Genomic DNA, 16,995 nt, shown 5'->3' with positions numbered 1-16,995 from the left:
CTCCTAGAAAGCCTGACAGATGATGCAGAGTACCTGACTCTCACAAATTTCTCTTTAAAAAATCCCACTGCGGATCCAGTGACCTAAAGGTATTAAGGCTTCTACAGCCAAAAACCCTACCCCTTAGGAAAGGGATTCTAGGGCTCTAGACAGATGGGGTAAGAAGGTATATACCTCTGCAGTTCTTGCCATCAGAGCGTTATATTGCCAATTTCACATGTTGAAGTACCAGCAGCATATTCTTGATTTAATTAAACAAAAATTGTTGATTCCTGATTGTGCAGAAAATAAGGACTTACAAGACTTGATGCATTCTGCAAACCAAGTTGGTAAACATACTTTGCAGTGTGGTTTTGATGCCTTAGAAGCATCTTGCAGGGCTGCTGTCACTGGATCTATTCTGAGAAGGCATGCTTGGCTAAAGGAACAAATCTTGCCAGACCATGTCAAGGCAAAATTACTAGCTGCCCCATTAAACCAAGAATGTTTGTTTGGCTCTAAAGCAGAAGTTCTTGAAAAGATGGAGGAAAAAGCTAAATCCATGCAAACTGTTAAAGATTTCTTACAGGTACAGCCACCTAGATTCAGAAGGCATTGGGCTTCAAAAAACTGGTCCTTTCCAGTCCCTTCCAGACCTTCTCAGCAGAAACCCAGGGGCAACAGACCACAAAGACTACAGTCTCAGAGTATGCACAAATCTAAACAATGGATTGCTCCCTCTTCAAAAACTGGGAGTGGTAAGCCACCCCCTATGGAAAAAGTTCACAATGACTTGTCCTTAATACTTCCCAACCATGCCAAAGTACTTGCACCCCTAGGAGGAAAACTCGCCCTGCTTGCAAAAAATGGGATTATATTACCCAGGAACGATGGGTCTTAAACATTGTATCCCAGGGATACATATTCTATTTCCACTCTCTTTCAACCCCAAGCGGATTGCCAGACCTTCCTCCAAACCAGTGGAAAGAGGCCCAAAAGCAAGTACTTTCTCTTCTCAGTATCAGGGCTGTTTAACCGGTTCCAACAGAGCAAAGGGGACAGGGTTTCTACTCCAGTCTGTTCCTGGTGCCCAGGAAAGAGAATTCTTGGCGCCGTATTCTGGATCTGTAAACTCTAAACACCTTCCTGGTGGTACCAAAATTCAAAATGCGTACACTCCAGCAACTCCTTCATATGTGCTAGCCAAGGACTCCTGGCTAGTCACTCTAGACTTAAAAGAAGCTTATCTGCACATCCCCATAAGGGAATCTTGCAGGAAATATCTACGTTTCAGGGCAGGCTCTATGCACTATCAGTTCTCTGCACTTCCCTTTGGCTTATCTACTGTGCTCAGGGTATTCACAAAGTGCTTGGCTCCAGCCATTGCTTACTGCAGGCAGAGAAATATTCAAATTTACCAATACTTGGAAGATTGCCTGTTTCAGGTGGCCAGTCAGGAATTGCTACTTCAGCACCTGACGTTTGTAAAGAGACTCCTAACTTCTCTGGGGTATATCATCAAAAAGAAATCACATCTGGTACCCAGCCAAAAGATTCTATTCCTGGGAGCAAGCTTGAACACAACTTCCCAGATGGCATTCCTCACTCCAGAAAAGCAGGTTTATTTGACAACTTATTTCACACTACTGGTCACCCAAACCCAGCTGTCTGCAAGAAAAATACTGAAAGCCCTAGAGTTTATGGCTTCATGTATTCTACTGATTCCATGTGCAATACTGCATATGAGGAAACTTCAATGGTACTTAAAACGTCTCCGGTGTCAACATTCTCAGGACCTGGAAACAGTGATTCCTATCATTCCTTTGCCTAAGGACAAAGTTCCTTGGGTGGGCAGAGGCTTGTAACCACATCAAGGGACTCCCTTTCTCACAACCCCCCGCCGTCCAGACTGTGACAACAGACGCATCAGACTATGCATGGGGGGCTCACATGGCAGGCAGATGCATTCAAGGCAAATGGAGCCCAGGACAAATTCACCTGCATATCAATCAACAAGAAATGTTAGCTGTACAGAATGCACTGACCGCCTTCAAATACCTTATCCTGCCAGGACAACTCCTGATAAAGATAGACAACACCACATTTATGTGGTACATAAACAAGCAGGGGGGAACTCACTCCTACCTACTCTTCAGGTTTGCCATGGCTCTGTGGAACACAGCCTTAAGCAACCAAGTGCACCTGCAAGCTCAATTCCTGCCAGACAAATAAATTCACAGGCAGACGACTAATGGACCCACATGAGTGGAAACTGGAACCAAACTCATTCAAACTTCTAAACCACAGGTGGGTACACCAGAGGTGGACCTCTTTGCGTCCCCCCAAAACCATCAACTAAACAAATTTTGTACAAGAATTCCCCACAGCCAAACTTGGAAAGTGGATACCCTATCCTTCACATTTGAAAACCTCTCAATCTATGCCTTTCCTCCTCTGCCCCTCCTTCCAAAAGTACTTCTCAAGATCAAACGGGACAGGCCAAGGACAATCCTTATTGCACCAGACTGGCCATGCCAGCACTGGTACCCACTCCTACGCAGTCTGCATCCTCAGCTGCAAACCCTGAGCCTGGTAGCATGGCTTATTCCCTGATTACATCATCAGCAACCCTCAGCAAACAAGTGCTGGATGTTATCCTTGAGGCCAGGAGGCCCAGTACTAGGAAATCCTATTCAGAAAAGTGGAAAAGATTCTGTTCGTGGAGCCAGTCCATAGGAAGGACACAGACGTGCCCCCCTTGCCTCAAGTCCTAGATTACCTAGCATAGCTGCTCCACAAAGGTCTATCTTTCTCATCAATTAAGATTCATGCCTCTGCCATCTCCACTCATTACAATACTAAGCCACCACTCTTCTCTCACCCTCTGATCAAACGGTTCCTGAGAGGAGCTAACAATTTAAGACCCCCAAGGAGAGCTCCCACTCCTGCCTGGGACCTTAGCTTTGTACTAGAGAAGCTCACGCTTCACCCTTTTGAGCCTGCTGCTTCAGCAGTGTTAAAATTCATCTCTTGGAAAACAGCCTTACCTGCTAGCCATCACTTCAGCAAGAAGAGTGTCTGAGTTACAGGCCCTTATAGCTGTGGAACCCTTCATTATCTTCCATGCGGACAGGGTTTCCCTCAGGACTAAACCCATCTTTTATGCCCAAGGTGGTATCCAGTGGGGCTTTAAACCAATCCATCCATTTACCAACCTTTTTTCCTAATCCTCAGGATAAAGAGGAAAGGATCCTGCACTCCTTGGTTGTGCACAGATAGCACAGGTTCTACCTTGACACAGACTAAACCTTTCGGAAAATCTGACCAGCTGCTAGTCAGCTTTGTTACAGGGGCAGAGGGTAAGGCCATTTCAAAGCAAACCATTTCCAAATGGATAGCACACTGCACACATTTCTGCTACAAACACCATGGAAAATCTACCCAAAGGGGATCAGGCCTCATTCCACTCGTGCTACTCATTCACTCCAGAACAGCTCTTTTGAGTGTGCACCTTTAACCCCTAGTGGGCGTGGCTTAAGCCTTTAAAAACTAAGTTATCACCTTACAGTTCTAGAAAATTCTCATTGAGAGAGGTCAAATATCAATAGAGTTGTGTTTGCCATCACATATGGTTCAAGACAAAATATCCTGGTACCTTGTAAGTAACATGGTTTTGGAATTATTAATGCAAATATGAACAATCAATATCTGACTCCTAGAGGAGCAGTAGAGGTTAACTGCAGAAGATGCCTGGAGGAGCACTCGGCTGTAATGAGTTAACCTCTACAGCTTTTCTCAGGGGAGTCCCTACCAGGGACATCCTGGAAGCTGCAACCTGTAGATCTGAAGTAAGGGAGTTCATTTGTCAGCAACCTGTGGGTCTTGGATCCGGTATCGGATCCGAGCCGGCAACTTGTTTCAAGCTAATGGATCCGAGCTCCTAGCTCCTCCTCCCTTCACCCATAATGCCCTGCTAACCCTCCATGGCCTCAGATCTAGTTTGCCGCGCTTGTGGATAGCTGGATCCCCTTGAGCTCAGCAAGTGAATTGTCAGATAAGTTCATATTTTCTGTCAAACTTTCATTTTTTCTTTCAAATTTTAACGTTTGTAAGTGTTAGGTACCCTTTAGTATAAAATATTTTTCTTTAATTAGTTCCCTTCCTTCGTTTGGTCGTTAGTGAGTGTGTGTATGTGTTGTGTTTTTTGGGGCCTGTGTGTTTGTGTAGTTCTACCTTTTACTTTTAAGTATGGCTGAGGCCCCAAAAGCCATTTTCTCGAAATGTACCGAGTGTGGCCATAAGCTCTCCCCGGCTGATGGCCAAACTCGGTGCGTTCGGTGCCTTGGGGTTGAACACCTCTCCTCAGGCTGTACCATTTGTGCAGCGTTCAACCCCAGGGCACTGAAAGAGCGGAGGTCGAAGCTGGTCTTGGCGGGATTTTTACACCTGGACTCAGCACCGGCCTCCGCTGCTCCCGTGGCTCCACCACAGCCTGTGGTTGCTGCCATTCCTGCCCCCCCTTCCTCCGTCTGGGACTCAAACTACCGCTAAAGCGTCAGAGGACAGGGTGGCCGCAAGGGAGAAACGGAGGGAGAAGCACCATAAGCGGCAGGCCGAGACCTCCGTTTCGGCCCCACCAGCTAAGCGGGCTTCTCCCTCCACTACTAGGTCTCCTCCTCCTCGGCTCCGATCTCCTTGTTTCTCCCCGGGGCCCGAGGAGGAGGAGACCCGATCTCCATCGAGGTGGCATTCCAGGCCTGCCTCGGTGACCTCTTCGAGATCTACCTTTAGTTTATCCGATGCAGACTTGGACCGGATGATGCGAAGGTTCATCCAGGCCCAGCTGGAGATGGGAGTGCTCTTGCCTCCCCCCCCCCCCCCTTCGAGGGGGAGCTCGACACCTTTTTTCCACCCTATTGCTCCTTCTCCGACCCGCTATCCGTGTTCGGAGCGTTCGGAGCCGAGCAGCGTTGGAGCCGGGGGTGGGTCGGCGCCGACAGTACTCGATACTTCAGATCCGACCCTGCCCTTGAGCCTGTCGGACCCGACCTCTCGGAGCCATGGCCCGAGCTTCGGATCCGAGGGATTCAGTGTGCCTTCGGCTCCGTCCAGGTCGGAGCGCACTGGTCCTTCGGATCCGATGGTCTCGGCGCCGGTTCTGATCCCTTCATCGGATCCGAGTGGGAACCAACTTTCGGATCCAAGAGAGAGCGGTTCTCCCTCGGCCTTCGATGTTGTGGAGAGGGCTCTGTTGAGAGCATCCGGACCCCCGGTCCTTGTTTCGGCTCCCCCCTGCACTCCCTCTCTGCTGGGCCAGGGACAGCCTGCTTCAATTTCACAGATGGTTCCATTGGAACAAAATGTTGTTGGCGAGGCCTCCTCGGACAGCCTCCCCGAGGAAGTGCCCCGCAAGCATAAGTGCAAGAGGAGGCACGTGGACTCCCCTGAGTCCTTAACCGAGGACACGGACTTGGAAGAAGGGGAAGGCTCCCCAAGATCGCCCCCTGAGGATGTCTCCTTTGGAGACATCATGGAGATGCTGAGGATCACAAGTGGGTGGTCTGCCCCCAAGTCTTCCTCTGGCGAGTCCGTGTTTCTGGAGGCATTCGAAGCAGGCCCGTCTACCTCTTGGGTGTCCCCTCCGGCCGACCCCCTGGTGGACCTCATCACCACCAGGGTGTGGAAGGATCCGGACACCGTGGAGCCAATACCAAAATGCCCGGACAAAATACTTAGCCCCCCCCTCAGACCGATCACACTGGAGTAAGGGCCCCCCGTAGGTGTCATGTTGACGGCGGCAGCCACGAAGAGGGAATTGGCTCAGGAGAGCCCCTCAGTCCATCCACCGAGCAAGGAGTCCCGCTCGATGGACCACTTAGGGAAGCGAGTTTTTAGTTCAGCGACCTTCTCGGTAAGGTCTCTGAACTATATGGCACATGTAATCAGGATGCAGCGGGATCTTATCAAAGAATACGCTGCCTCCCCCCCTGTGTCCATGTCAGCGGATGACGAGCAATTGTACTCCACCTGAATGGCCACTCTGAGATCAATTTCTAATACCTCTATGCGGCTATTGTCCCACGCCACAGAGGGAGCCGCTAGGGCTAGCGGAGCAGGCCTAGTCATGAGACGTCAGGCCTGGCTCAGTCATTGTGACTTTGCGGAGCCTTTTAAAGCGTCCTTTGCGAACGCCCCCTTCAATGGTTCTGCCCTGTTTGGCAAAACGGTTCGCGAGACACTTGTCCAGAGCGAAAAGGACGGGAAGACGTAGTCTGCCGTCGGAGTCCGCTTCTCTGCTCCCCAGCGGTCCTTCTCGAAGAACCAAAAGGGTCAGAAGAAGATGTGGTTCCGGAAATCTCAACATTCCCAACCCATTCCGGACAACCAGTCCTACCGTGGCAGAGGAGGACAGGGAGGACGCCGCCCCAGGGGCAGAGGGGCTCCGAGAAACTTTGGGTCCAGAGAACCTTTCTCTGAGCGGCCCGCGCAGCAGCCCTGAAGGGTTTCCCGGCTGCTCCACTCTGGAGGCAGTCGGGGGGCGCTTCTCGGAGCACCTAGCGGCATGGGAGTCCATCACTACAGACCGCTGGGTGCTTTGCATTATATCCAGAGGGTACAAAATACCATTACTCCATGTTCCCAAACTCAAAAACCTCCCCGATGTACCACCCTATCAGAGGGAGGCTGCAGCTGCAGAAATTCAGCAGCTGCTAAGAAAAAGAGCCATCCAGCCCGTCCCCCAAGACCAGCTCGGATTAGGGTTCTACTCCAGGTTCTTTTTGGTGCCAAAAATGACGGGGGATTTGAGACCGATTCTAGACCTTTCCCGCTTGAACATGTCCGTAACCAAGGAAAAATTCCGAATGGTCACTCTTCAATCTATTCTTCCACTTTTAAGGGAAAACCATTGGATGTGCTCTATAGACCTCAAGGATGCGTACTACCACATTCTAATGGACAGACGATCCAGGAGGTTCCTCCGCTTCCGGCTGGGAGCCAGTCACTATCAGTTCAGGGTCCTTCCCTTTGGCCTCACCACAGCCCCCAGGGTGTTCACCAAGGTATTAGCAGTGATTGCGGCCCACCTGAGACTCCAGGGAATACAGGTCCTTCCGTACCTGGACGACTGGCTCCTGACCGCCTCGACAAGGCATCTACTTTGCTCAGCCAGAGACTTCTTTTCTCCGCCTAGCTCCACAATTAGGCATTACCATCAATGTCGACAAATCTCTTCTGGCCCCAACACAAGTCATAGAATTCATAGGTGCCAGAATAAACACCAGAGAGCTACGAGCCTTCCTAACCTCCGAGAGAATCCGGAATTTGCAACTCCATGTGCGGGCCATCCTCCAATCAGAGACTCCTCCAGCGGAATTGGTCTTGAGGGCAGTAGGCTCCACGGCGGCAGCGATTACGCTTCTTCCATGCACCCGTCTGAACATGCAGGTACTGCAATGGACACTTCTAGTGCAATGGTCCTTTCTATCCCTTCCTCTTCACCACCCCATTGCTATCAGCAAGGTTTGCAGGAGGGCTCTATTATGGTGGCTCCAAGCCTCGGACCTCCATACAGGCCGTCCCTTCTGCACCTCTCGCCACGGTGACCACGGACGCCTCCCGCCTCGGGGGGGGGGGGGCATTATTCAGGCAGGACAGTCCAAGGCATGTGGAACAACACAGAGACCTCCCCTGCATATAAACGTTCTGGAGATGAGAGCGGTGCTGTTCACGTTGCAAGCACTTCAGGGTCTCCTCCCCATAGGAACGATTGCGATTCAGTCAGACAACATGTCGGCTGTCTGGTACATCAACAAACGGGGGAACCAGATCTTACCCCCTATGCCGCAAAGCCATGAGAGTATGGGAATGGGCGATCTCCACCAACCGCTTTCTCATTGCAACGCACATTCCGGGACGGACCAACATCCTAGCGGACAAGCTCAGTCGCACCCTTCTTACCCCGTACGAGTGGTCTCTCAATCCACTAGTAGCGAAGCAGATATTCACAAAATGGGGGCAACCCTGCTGCGATCTTTTTGCGTCTCCATCAAACACCAAATGCGACAATTTCTTCACTCTAATCCCCCCTCCAGGGGAAACTCCAAGAGACGCTCTGGTGCATGCTTGGCCACCCAGTCTACTTTATGCCTATCCTCCGCTACCCCTGATGCTGCAACTCCTACAGAAAGCCTTACGGTTGGGGAGCAGGATGATCCTCATTGCCCCATTCTGGCCTTGGCAAATTTGGTTCCCTTACCTGTGGTCTCACCTTGTGAATCCTCCTTGGATTCTAGATCCCACTCCGGATCTCATCTCCCATCCGTCGAACTTACCGACCCCAAACCTGGGCAATCTCAAACTAACAGCTTGGTTGCTCCAGTTCCACTCCTAGTTAAAACTCCCGGTATCTCTTCACCAGTCAGAGCCATCCTTGTGTCAGAGCATAAGCTTTCCACCAGGAAAGTGTACCGCAGTAAATGGAAACGTTTTTCCATCTGGGCGGAGCATCATGATCTAGATCCCTTTACGGCTCCTCTTCCGTCTATATTAGACTTCCTAACCAAACTCTTTCAGGAAGGCGCTAGTTGTTCAACCATCAAAGTGCAGTTGGCAGCCATATCACATTACCATGTGGGACATGATACAGGGCCTTTGATGTCAGCCAAGTTGTGTAAAACCTTTCTCAAGGGCACCTTCTTACTTAGACCCCCTATAAAGGAAGCCGTGCCACCATGGGATCTTGCATTAATTCTTCAAGCCCTGACTGCTCCACCTTTTGAACCCGCTGCTTCAGTAGATCTCATATTCTTGTCTTGGAAAACAGCACTCCTTGTAGCCATCACTTCAGCAAAGAGAGTTTCGGAGCTTCAAGCTCTCTCTCTGAAGCCTCATTTGATCTTTCACCCAGACAGAGTGTACCTCAAGATCAATCCCTCTTTTCTCCCCAAGATAGCATCAGAAACCAACATGAATCAATCCATAAATTTACCGGTTTTCTTCCCTAAGTATCAGAATAAGGGAGAGTACAAGCTGCATTCATTAGATGTTCATAGGCAGCTTCGTTTTTATACTCATAGAACAGCTGGCCATAGGCAATCCGACCAGCTGTTTCGTTTCCTTTGCCAAATTTAATTTGGGGAAAGCAATTTCAAAAGTATCTTTTTTTTATCACGCTGGATTTCTCAATGTATACTATTGGCGTATCAAGTCTCTGGGAGACCCGCACCAGAAGGAGTTCGTGCTCATTCCACCCGCTCCATTTCTACTTCTGCGACCTTCAAGTCTAGAGTCCCATTGGATGATATTTGTTCAGCAGCCACTTGGGCTTCATCTCATACCTTTATTAACCACTACAAACTGGACGTGATTTCTAGAGGGAGAGCATCCTTTGGCTCTGCGGTGCTTCACAATATCCTTCCATGATGGCCACCCAAGGTGCAGGTAGCTGGGGACTCTGTCCCACAGGTTGCTGACAAATGAACTCCCTACTTCAGATTTAGAAGTTATGTACTCACCATAACGTTCCATCTGAGCAGGTAGCTTCATTTGTCTGCAACTATCCCCCCCTCCTTCCCCCTGGCCTTTTTCGGATCTATTGGTAGTTGGATACCCATATTTTTTTTTTTGGGTATATATTGAGGGGCAAACTCGATCTGAAGTCATGGAGGGTTAGCAGGACATTATGGGTGAAGGGAGGAGCTAGGAGCTCGGATCCATTAGCTTGAAACAAGTTGCTGGCTCGAATCCAATATCGGATCCAAGACCCACAGGTTGCAGACAAATGAAGCTACCTACTCAGATGGAACGTTATGGTGAGTACATAACTTCTAATTACTTTTTACTGGAGGTGTTCCACACTATTTGATTGCTTCCTATTTTGGGGGCTCCTGACATCTGGGGCAAGAAAAACTGATGTAATGGCGTCGGCTGCATGTTTTATACCCCTGACGTCATGGATGAGTCGACAGCACCCGACGCAGAAATCCCAAGACTCTGGTATTTGGACTGACTGTGGGCCACCTGCAGGCAGATAACCTAGGTGTGTTGACTGCAACAGTGAATACACTCGAACATCTACATATATGGTAAGTGTACACAACTGTACTTCTCATCTCCTTCCACCCTAGGGCTCTAGGGAAGGCAGTCTCTAAACAGACCATTTCTGCGTGGATCTCTGAGTCCATTGGCATAGGCTATTGCTCATGGAAAAACCTTACACGGACATGTCAAGTCACACTCCACCAGGGCAGCTGCTTCCTCAGCTGCCTTTTTCAAAGGGGTTGATTTTGCCGCAATTTTAGAAGCTGCTACTTGGGCTTCAGTGCACACCTTTACCAAACATTACAAACTGGACCTAGCCTCCAGAGCTAGAGCTGGGTTTGCCAGATCTATTCTTCAGGGCCTCATTGACCAGGGACCCCAATCCTACACCCAGGCTCATATCTAAAAGATTTGGTACTCTCTCTCCTGTAATGAATACGGCAACATGAGGATAGAAGGACATAGAATAGTTGTGTAAGAACTTACCATAACCTTAGATGTCCTTCTCTTCCATGTTGCAGTATTCAGTCCCTCCCTCCTACCCTCGCTACTTGACCTACCTAATATACCTTTACTTACCCGTGGGGACATAGGCCCCTGCTACATTAACTTCTCCACTATACACAGCCCATCAAGTACCTTATGATCTAAAAAGAAACACCAACAACGAAAATTGCAGCCAACTGGAAAAAGTCTTTACTTCTTTTAAACAGATTCTGGTACCTCGGCCTTCGCCTTCATTCCAATGAAGGCGAAGGCCAAGGTACCAGAATCCGTTTAAAAGAAGTAAAGACTTTTTCCAGGTGGCTGCAATTTTCGTTGTTGGTGTTTCTTTTTGGATTTATCTTTGTGTTTTTTTGTTACCTTATGATCTAGTCTATATGCGATTCTCAGGGGTCTCCCAATTCAGACCCTCCTTAAACCTCCAGGAGTACTGCTGTATGCGGCAGTCCATTCTGAAGAGGGTGCGTGCAGACATCACTTTTATACCCTACGTCGGTTTATGACTCTGACAGAGGACGTCACACGTATCCTCCTGAACCAAAGACTTTGGTATACTGGCCAGATGTCGGTGTTGCAGGCAACAACCTCTCTACTGTTATGAGTACTGCAACATGGAAGAGGAGGACAGCTAAGGTTATGGTAAGTTATTACACAACTATTCTTTTTTTGGTGGCTGTTACCTCTGCCAGAAGGATTTCTTGTATGTAGACCTTAACGTACAAAGAACCTTTACGGACATAGTAGTCCAGTGTATCATACCCACCTTTTTGCTTAATTTATCTGAAATTACCCTGAATCAGGCTATTCCCCTGCCAGTTTTCTTTCCAAAATCACATCATTCAGGAGAAAGGGAGCCTTCATTCCTTAGCTGAGGTTCTACGTGTACAGAACCAAGCAGTAAAGAAAGTTTGATTAGCTGCTTGTTTCTTCTGCAGAAGGGAAGGACGGTACACTTATTAACAAGCAAACTTTAAATGGCTTGCTTATTGCATTTCCTTTTACTTGTACTGTGGCATGTCTGTCTACCCAGGCCAGATTACTGCTCAGTCTTCTTGACCCACCACTGCCATTGCATTCTCTAAGCACAATAATGCCTTCCATGGAGTGTGTAATTGGAGAAATACTGCTCTTCCAGGGGTGTAGAGGCCCTCCACTTGCAGCATCAGTTTTCACAAAGACCCTGTGTGGGTGTTATTTCTCCCAAAACACACACCCTGTCAGACATTATTACTTGCATAAAACATGAACAAAGACAGCCAAAGTATTTTCCATTGCTAAGAAATTCCTAATTTTGTTTGCTTTTGTAGGATTTACAGGGTACCTTGGAAACATTTCAGTAAGAATATCGACTTGCAGCATGGTCAAGGAACTTTCCAGGTGCTTTTATTTTCCCCATGTACCTGCTGCTTTTTTTTCCAGATCCACTTGCTTAAAGTGATTTTTCTGACATTTATTGTATACATCACAGAGTTTTGTGGATTAAGTACCGTGATATTTTTTGTTCCTTGTCATTTTTTTTATTGGACTTTTTGTTAAAAAAAAAAAAAGATAAAACCATGTCCCAAATAAATTGTGTTTATATGATATCACCCCAAGGATAACGGGCCTATCCATTAAAGTTATAGATGCATCCCTGCATTAGAGGTTCATTGGTAAGTGTTAGGGTAGCTGCCAATATGGGCCATTTTAAGCCTGGACATTTCCCTTTTTGTGCTTGAAATAACTTATCCCATTTGGTTATACATTGGCCTTACCCATCCCATAATTATATACTACCCCTAATGGGAATAACTGGGATCATAGCATAGATAATTTGAGGGGATCCATGCATGAGATAAAGAATTTTTGAGCTGCCTCTGTCCGTTAGTAGTACAGTGGGCAGTCTTAGGGTAATTTTTCAGTTTCCCATCTGTAGATCTAAGTTATTTTTTTCTGAGTCACAAGATAAATGTTAAGTTAATCATTTGTGACAGTGGCATGGAAAAATATATTTTTGCAAAGCAAATTAAAAATAGGGACAGACAAAAGGAAGGAAAGTGCATCATAGTGCTTCAACTACTGCATGCTGCGATGCAGAAGGTAAAGGAAGAAAATCAAAGTCACTTTAATCTAGTTTTTGATTCACTGCAGTGGTGTACTGCACTGTCAGATGCATCTTATTATAACTAGATCTTTAAAAGAGACTCTTGTTGGAAGGTGGTGTGCTCCCTCTTGCTTTTCTTGTGTGTGGAATGTGCTTTGTTTTTTTATGGTTCTGCATTATCTGTAATCACAGACAAGTGCTATGTTCATGTCCATTTTTACTCTTAACTCACATGACAAGTTTCATGCCTGTCTTAATACCATGCATCCCTGGCTTGTAGAGGGAATATGGCATTGATTAGTCATTTCACCTGGAAAGTAGTCCCCTACTGTAGACTTTTAAGCAGAGTTTCTGCTCCAGTAACTCATCACAGATGTGTTAAGACAGGTACTCTCAAATACTGTGATGTTCACAGTTCAGTCTAAGCTTCATTTTAGCAACTGTTAAAAGTTTACTTAAGGCAGTTTAGAAACAGAGTTGTGTTTTGCAACTGATTATCTGCAAGTGTTTGGATAGTTGAAAACAAGTCAGTAAATGATGCTTTTCATGAATATGTGGACTGTTTACAGATGTTGATGTAGGCCAAAGTGCTGATAGTGTATTATAATCTAACCTCCATGTTTTCTTCTTAGTGACTCCAAGCCCAGTGAAAGGCAAAGGTAAAGGGCGTCCTCCTGCATCCAAGTTGGCAAAAGAGAAGTCTTTGTCACCTAAAGAAGAGGAGGAGGATGAGGAGGAAGAGGAAGAGAAAGAGAAGTCAGAGGAGAGCTCCCCAGAGAAGGAAAAAGCTTCAGAAGATGAGGCTCCATCAGCAGAAGATTAAATGGGATATCTGCATTGTTTTTATAAGAACATTGTTTTCCTAAGGAGCAGACTAGTTTTGACTATGCTTGGCTTTTGGGCGCAGACATGATTTTTTTTCCTCTCCTGTCGTACGACATATGAGCAGTATTCTTGTTACTTGTTTCATGTTGGTTTCTTAGATTGACTGCCACAGTATCCCCACTATTTTCTGCTATGATGATGTGGGTTGCTTCATGGGTGTTTGGCAGATTAAATTTTTTTGTATGTGTTACTGAATGAGAAGGGGGTTAAACACCAGATTTTATTAAAGTTCTGGAGATTGTCCTATGTCTGGAGTTTCTAAAGCTTCCTCTCACAAAGGTACGCTATGAATTGGAGTCCTATAGTTCCAGGTGAAAGACCTTTTCAGGTGATATATTTTTTTACAGCTTCAGCAAAGCACCAAGCATTTCTTATGAAAAAACAAAAGCCAAACTGCTTCATTGTACAGTTTACTACTGTGTGTTTTGTGGTCACTTGTTTACCAAGGCTGCATGCCGCCTTTTTCTTGCTCTGTTTTTTTTTTTTTTACCATGTTCTCTCAAAAAGTGTAGCCATGTTGATGTTGGCACCTTAAGAATGGCTTGAGTGTAGCAGTCAGTGCTTGTGTGTCACATGGTGTGATAGGTCTATGTTGATAACTTTTCAAATAGGGCAGAATTTTTGGGCCTTGGTGTGAACCCTTGTCTTCAAAATTCCATAGCTATGCTGTTGGAAACAGTTAACTTGGTGTGACCAGGAACTTTGCTAAATGTGCGTGTACATTTTATGGCAGCTGATTGTTATGGCACAGTCAGAACATCTATTCCCACTGTTGCAGATTTACTGACAGTAGAAGCAGGTAAAATCTAGTGAGGAAAGCAATAACTGAATGTATCCTAAGTAATAAAGGAGAAATGGGAAAGATATAATTTGATCTAAGCAGCAGAATTTACATTTTCTCCTGAATGTGTCTGTGTTAACTGATACTAGTAATAAAACCCATAAAAATATGGCTTGACTTAATATTTGCCATAAATTAAATATTGTCTTAGTTGAAACTTTTTTTGAACTGTGCTGTAGAACCCAATACCTTTTTTGTTTTGCCCATTTACAAAATGTGGTTTTAGCTGAACAATTTAAACATAGCTTTTTCTTAATGCAGTAAGACATGAAGCTAAAATAAGAAAGCAGGCTGATTTTTTTCCCTTCTGTGAAACACCAAATTAATGTCATGAAAAATGTTTTTTATTTGTGTTACTGCAACAACAAAACTAGCCCTTCTGGTTTCAACATTATTCAAGAAAGTATTTCTTTCGTCACCAGTTCATCTGATTTAAAATTAAGCTGTCATCTTTGTGTCTATTCACAGATCAGGAAAATCATTTGACTTCTTTAATGAAATACCATGTCTATTAACATAAATATATAGTACATGATTATTTTTTCTGCAGTAAGTTCTTAGTGTTTTGGTTTCTTTCTCAAAACAAGAATTTTGCTGTAGGGCGGAGATTTTTTTTTGTGTCATTTTTATACTTAGACTGTTGTTTGACAGGTTATTAATCTACTTTTTAAAGCATCATTTTCTTAACATATTTTATAATGTCCCCATACTTTACAGATTAGTGGGTGGAAGAAAATGTACCCTTTTTGATGTAACATTTCCATTCCCACCACATGTTCCTTGCATTCTTCTTTCCTTTGACTATACCATATCTAATAGATGCCCTGTCGCCCTTTGCCCACTGGAACTGCCTTTGTTCTCGCATTTCTCACCACGGCACCTAATCTTTGACCAGAGTTCATATGTATTCCATCTTGTCCCACTTTATCTTTGTTGCTCTGTTTTCACAGAAGACAGCACATGCTGACACTTACTGCTTTGTTTGGCCTTTTGCCTCACTGTACCTATTCCTTGTGCTTTCTACTCAAATGCCCATTAGGTTCATAGTTTAGTACTAGGCCAACCTGTGCCCTTGTTGGCTAAGTTTCCCAACCCAGAAGTAAGAATCAAACCCTGTACCTTGTGTCTGTGAAGTAAACATCTTAAATTTTATGGCAATAAGCCATTGGGCTGTTGCATTCCTGTACTTCATCAAGCTGTCAGTGGTGAAATTCTGTCATACTTTAAGGGTTGTGTGAATGATAGGATGCGCATGCATTAGCCTAAAATAAGGTAAACCGGGAGGAAATATTTGTGACTGTTTTTCCCCTTCATACCTTCATGAGTGAGTGATCTAATGGTTTAATATAGTGTCTGTGAAGCACTGCCTTCTTGCTTTTTCTATTTTAGGTACATTTTCTGTTTTGGGGTTCTCCACCATTACTTTATTGCAAGCATCTTAAGTTGTTATGCATTTTCTCTCTCGCATTTCAGAAATACCTTTGTACAACAGATCCAGTACAGATTATTGGCTTCATTTTTTGTGTTTTGTATAGTGTACACATAACAAGTGTTTTTTTTTAACTAGGAATGGTTGTTGAATTAATTACAAAGGAATTATTTTAAAGTATTCATAACCTTGCTTGCTTAAAGCAGATCTTGCTCAAGTCTCTACTTCAGTTTCTTCAAATGTTAACATTTTCAGCAAGTTGATTCCCATGTATTGCTGGAAAGATTGAGTTAGTTTCTTTTTTATGCATTAGACATGTCCCTGTACATAATCTGAAACCTTGAATTTGGTTAAGCTGCACTGTGGGTTGGTGGGTATCATTGTAAAATGCAGATGACGTTATCAGTTTGACATGTAATTTCTTTGATTAAAAAATTGGTTTTGGAAGAGGTTTCAGGTAATTTCTCACAGCCATAATCACATTAATGTGTACCAACAGTTAGCTGTATTGATGTTGATCCTCTGTAGGGTAGAATAGAAATAACATTTTGTTTAGCACTGATATGCTACCCTGCAGCAGTGTAAGTTATAACTGTCTAGTCCCCAACATTACTCATCATTTGTCCCGTTCCTCCTCCATGTAGTGAAGTGTCCCTCTTCTCCAGGATGAATGCATATGTTGTACTGCTGTTCCTTCAGCATCCACTGGAGTACACCTCCATATTAAAGCACAGTCTTTGGCTCATGCCACAATTGTTTGTGACCATTTCATTTTTCATTCACAGGTAGATTCTATCCGACTTATGGGTCATTGAGGTGATTGTTGAATCAGACTCAGCAGCACAATTGCTGAAGTTTTGAGCACCTTAAAGAATTCTTCTCCCATAATGTGCTAGTGGCCAGTATTATCTGAGATCTCACTTGCCTCCATTGTCTGTGAACAGACATGGATCACCTTTCAGCAGTTCAGTTGTGTTCCTCCAGTATTGTTCACAATAGATAATATTTTTTGATAGTTTAATATTTTAGGACATTAATGAATGTGTCTGTGTTAACTGATACTAGTAATAAAACCCATAAAAATATGGCTTGACTTAATATTTGCCATAAATTAAATATTGTCTTAGTTGAAACTTTTTTTGAACTGTGCTGTAGAGCCCAGTACCTCTTTTGTTTTGCCCCTTCTAGCAACGTAGTCCCGTCTCCTTTCCATTCATTTGCGTCAGTAATTAT

The 16,995-nt window shown here is 45.2% G+C and overlaps 1 protein-coding gene across 1 annotated transcript in view; it reads left to right on the top strand.

Moving 5' to 3' along the window:
* The window catches only part of NUCKS1 (nuclear casein kinase and cyclin dependent kinase substrate 1), a 927,319-nt gene extending 911,110 nt beyond the window's left edge, over positions 1-16,209 (top strand). The window contains exon 9 of the mRNA XM_044076829.1: positions 13,240-16,209. Within this exon, the coding sequence (XP_043932764.1) occupies positions 13,240-13,430 (191 nt within the window). The 3' untranslated portion in view covers positions 13,431-16,209. The remainder of the gene's footprint in view (positions 1-13,239) is intronic.
* Positions 16,210-16,995: the final 786 nt, after the last annotated feature.

This window comes from Protopterus annectens, chromosome 7.part0, assembly GCF_019279795.1.
Source record: "Protopterus annectens isolate FY-2018-M chromosome 7.part0, PAN1.0, whole genome shotgun sequence".
Classification (NCBI taxonomy): domain Eukaryota; kingdom Metazoa; phylum Chordata; order Ceratodontiformes; family Protopteridae; genus Protopterus; species Protopterus annectens.
The sequence above is the reverse complement of the archived record's forward strand: the minus strand, read 5'-3'. Positions and strand labels throughout refer to the sequence as shown.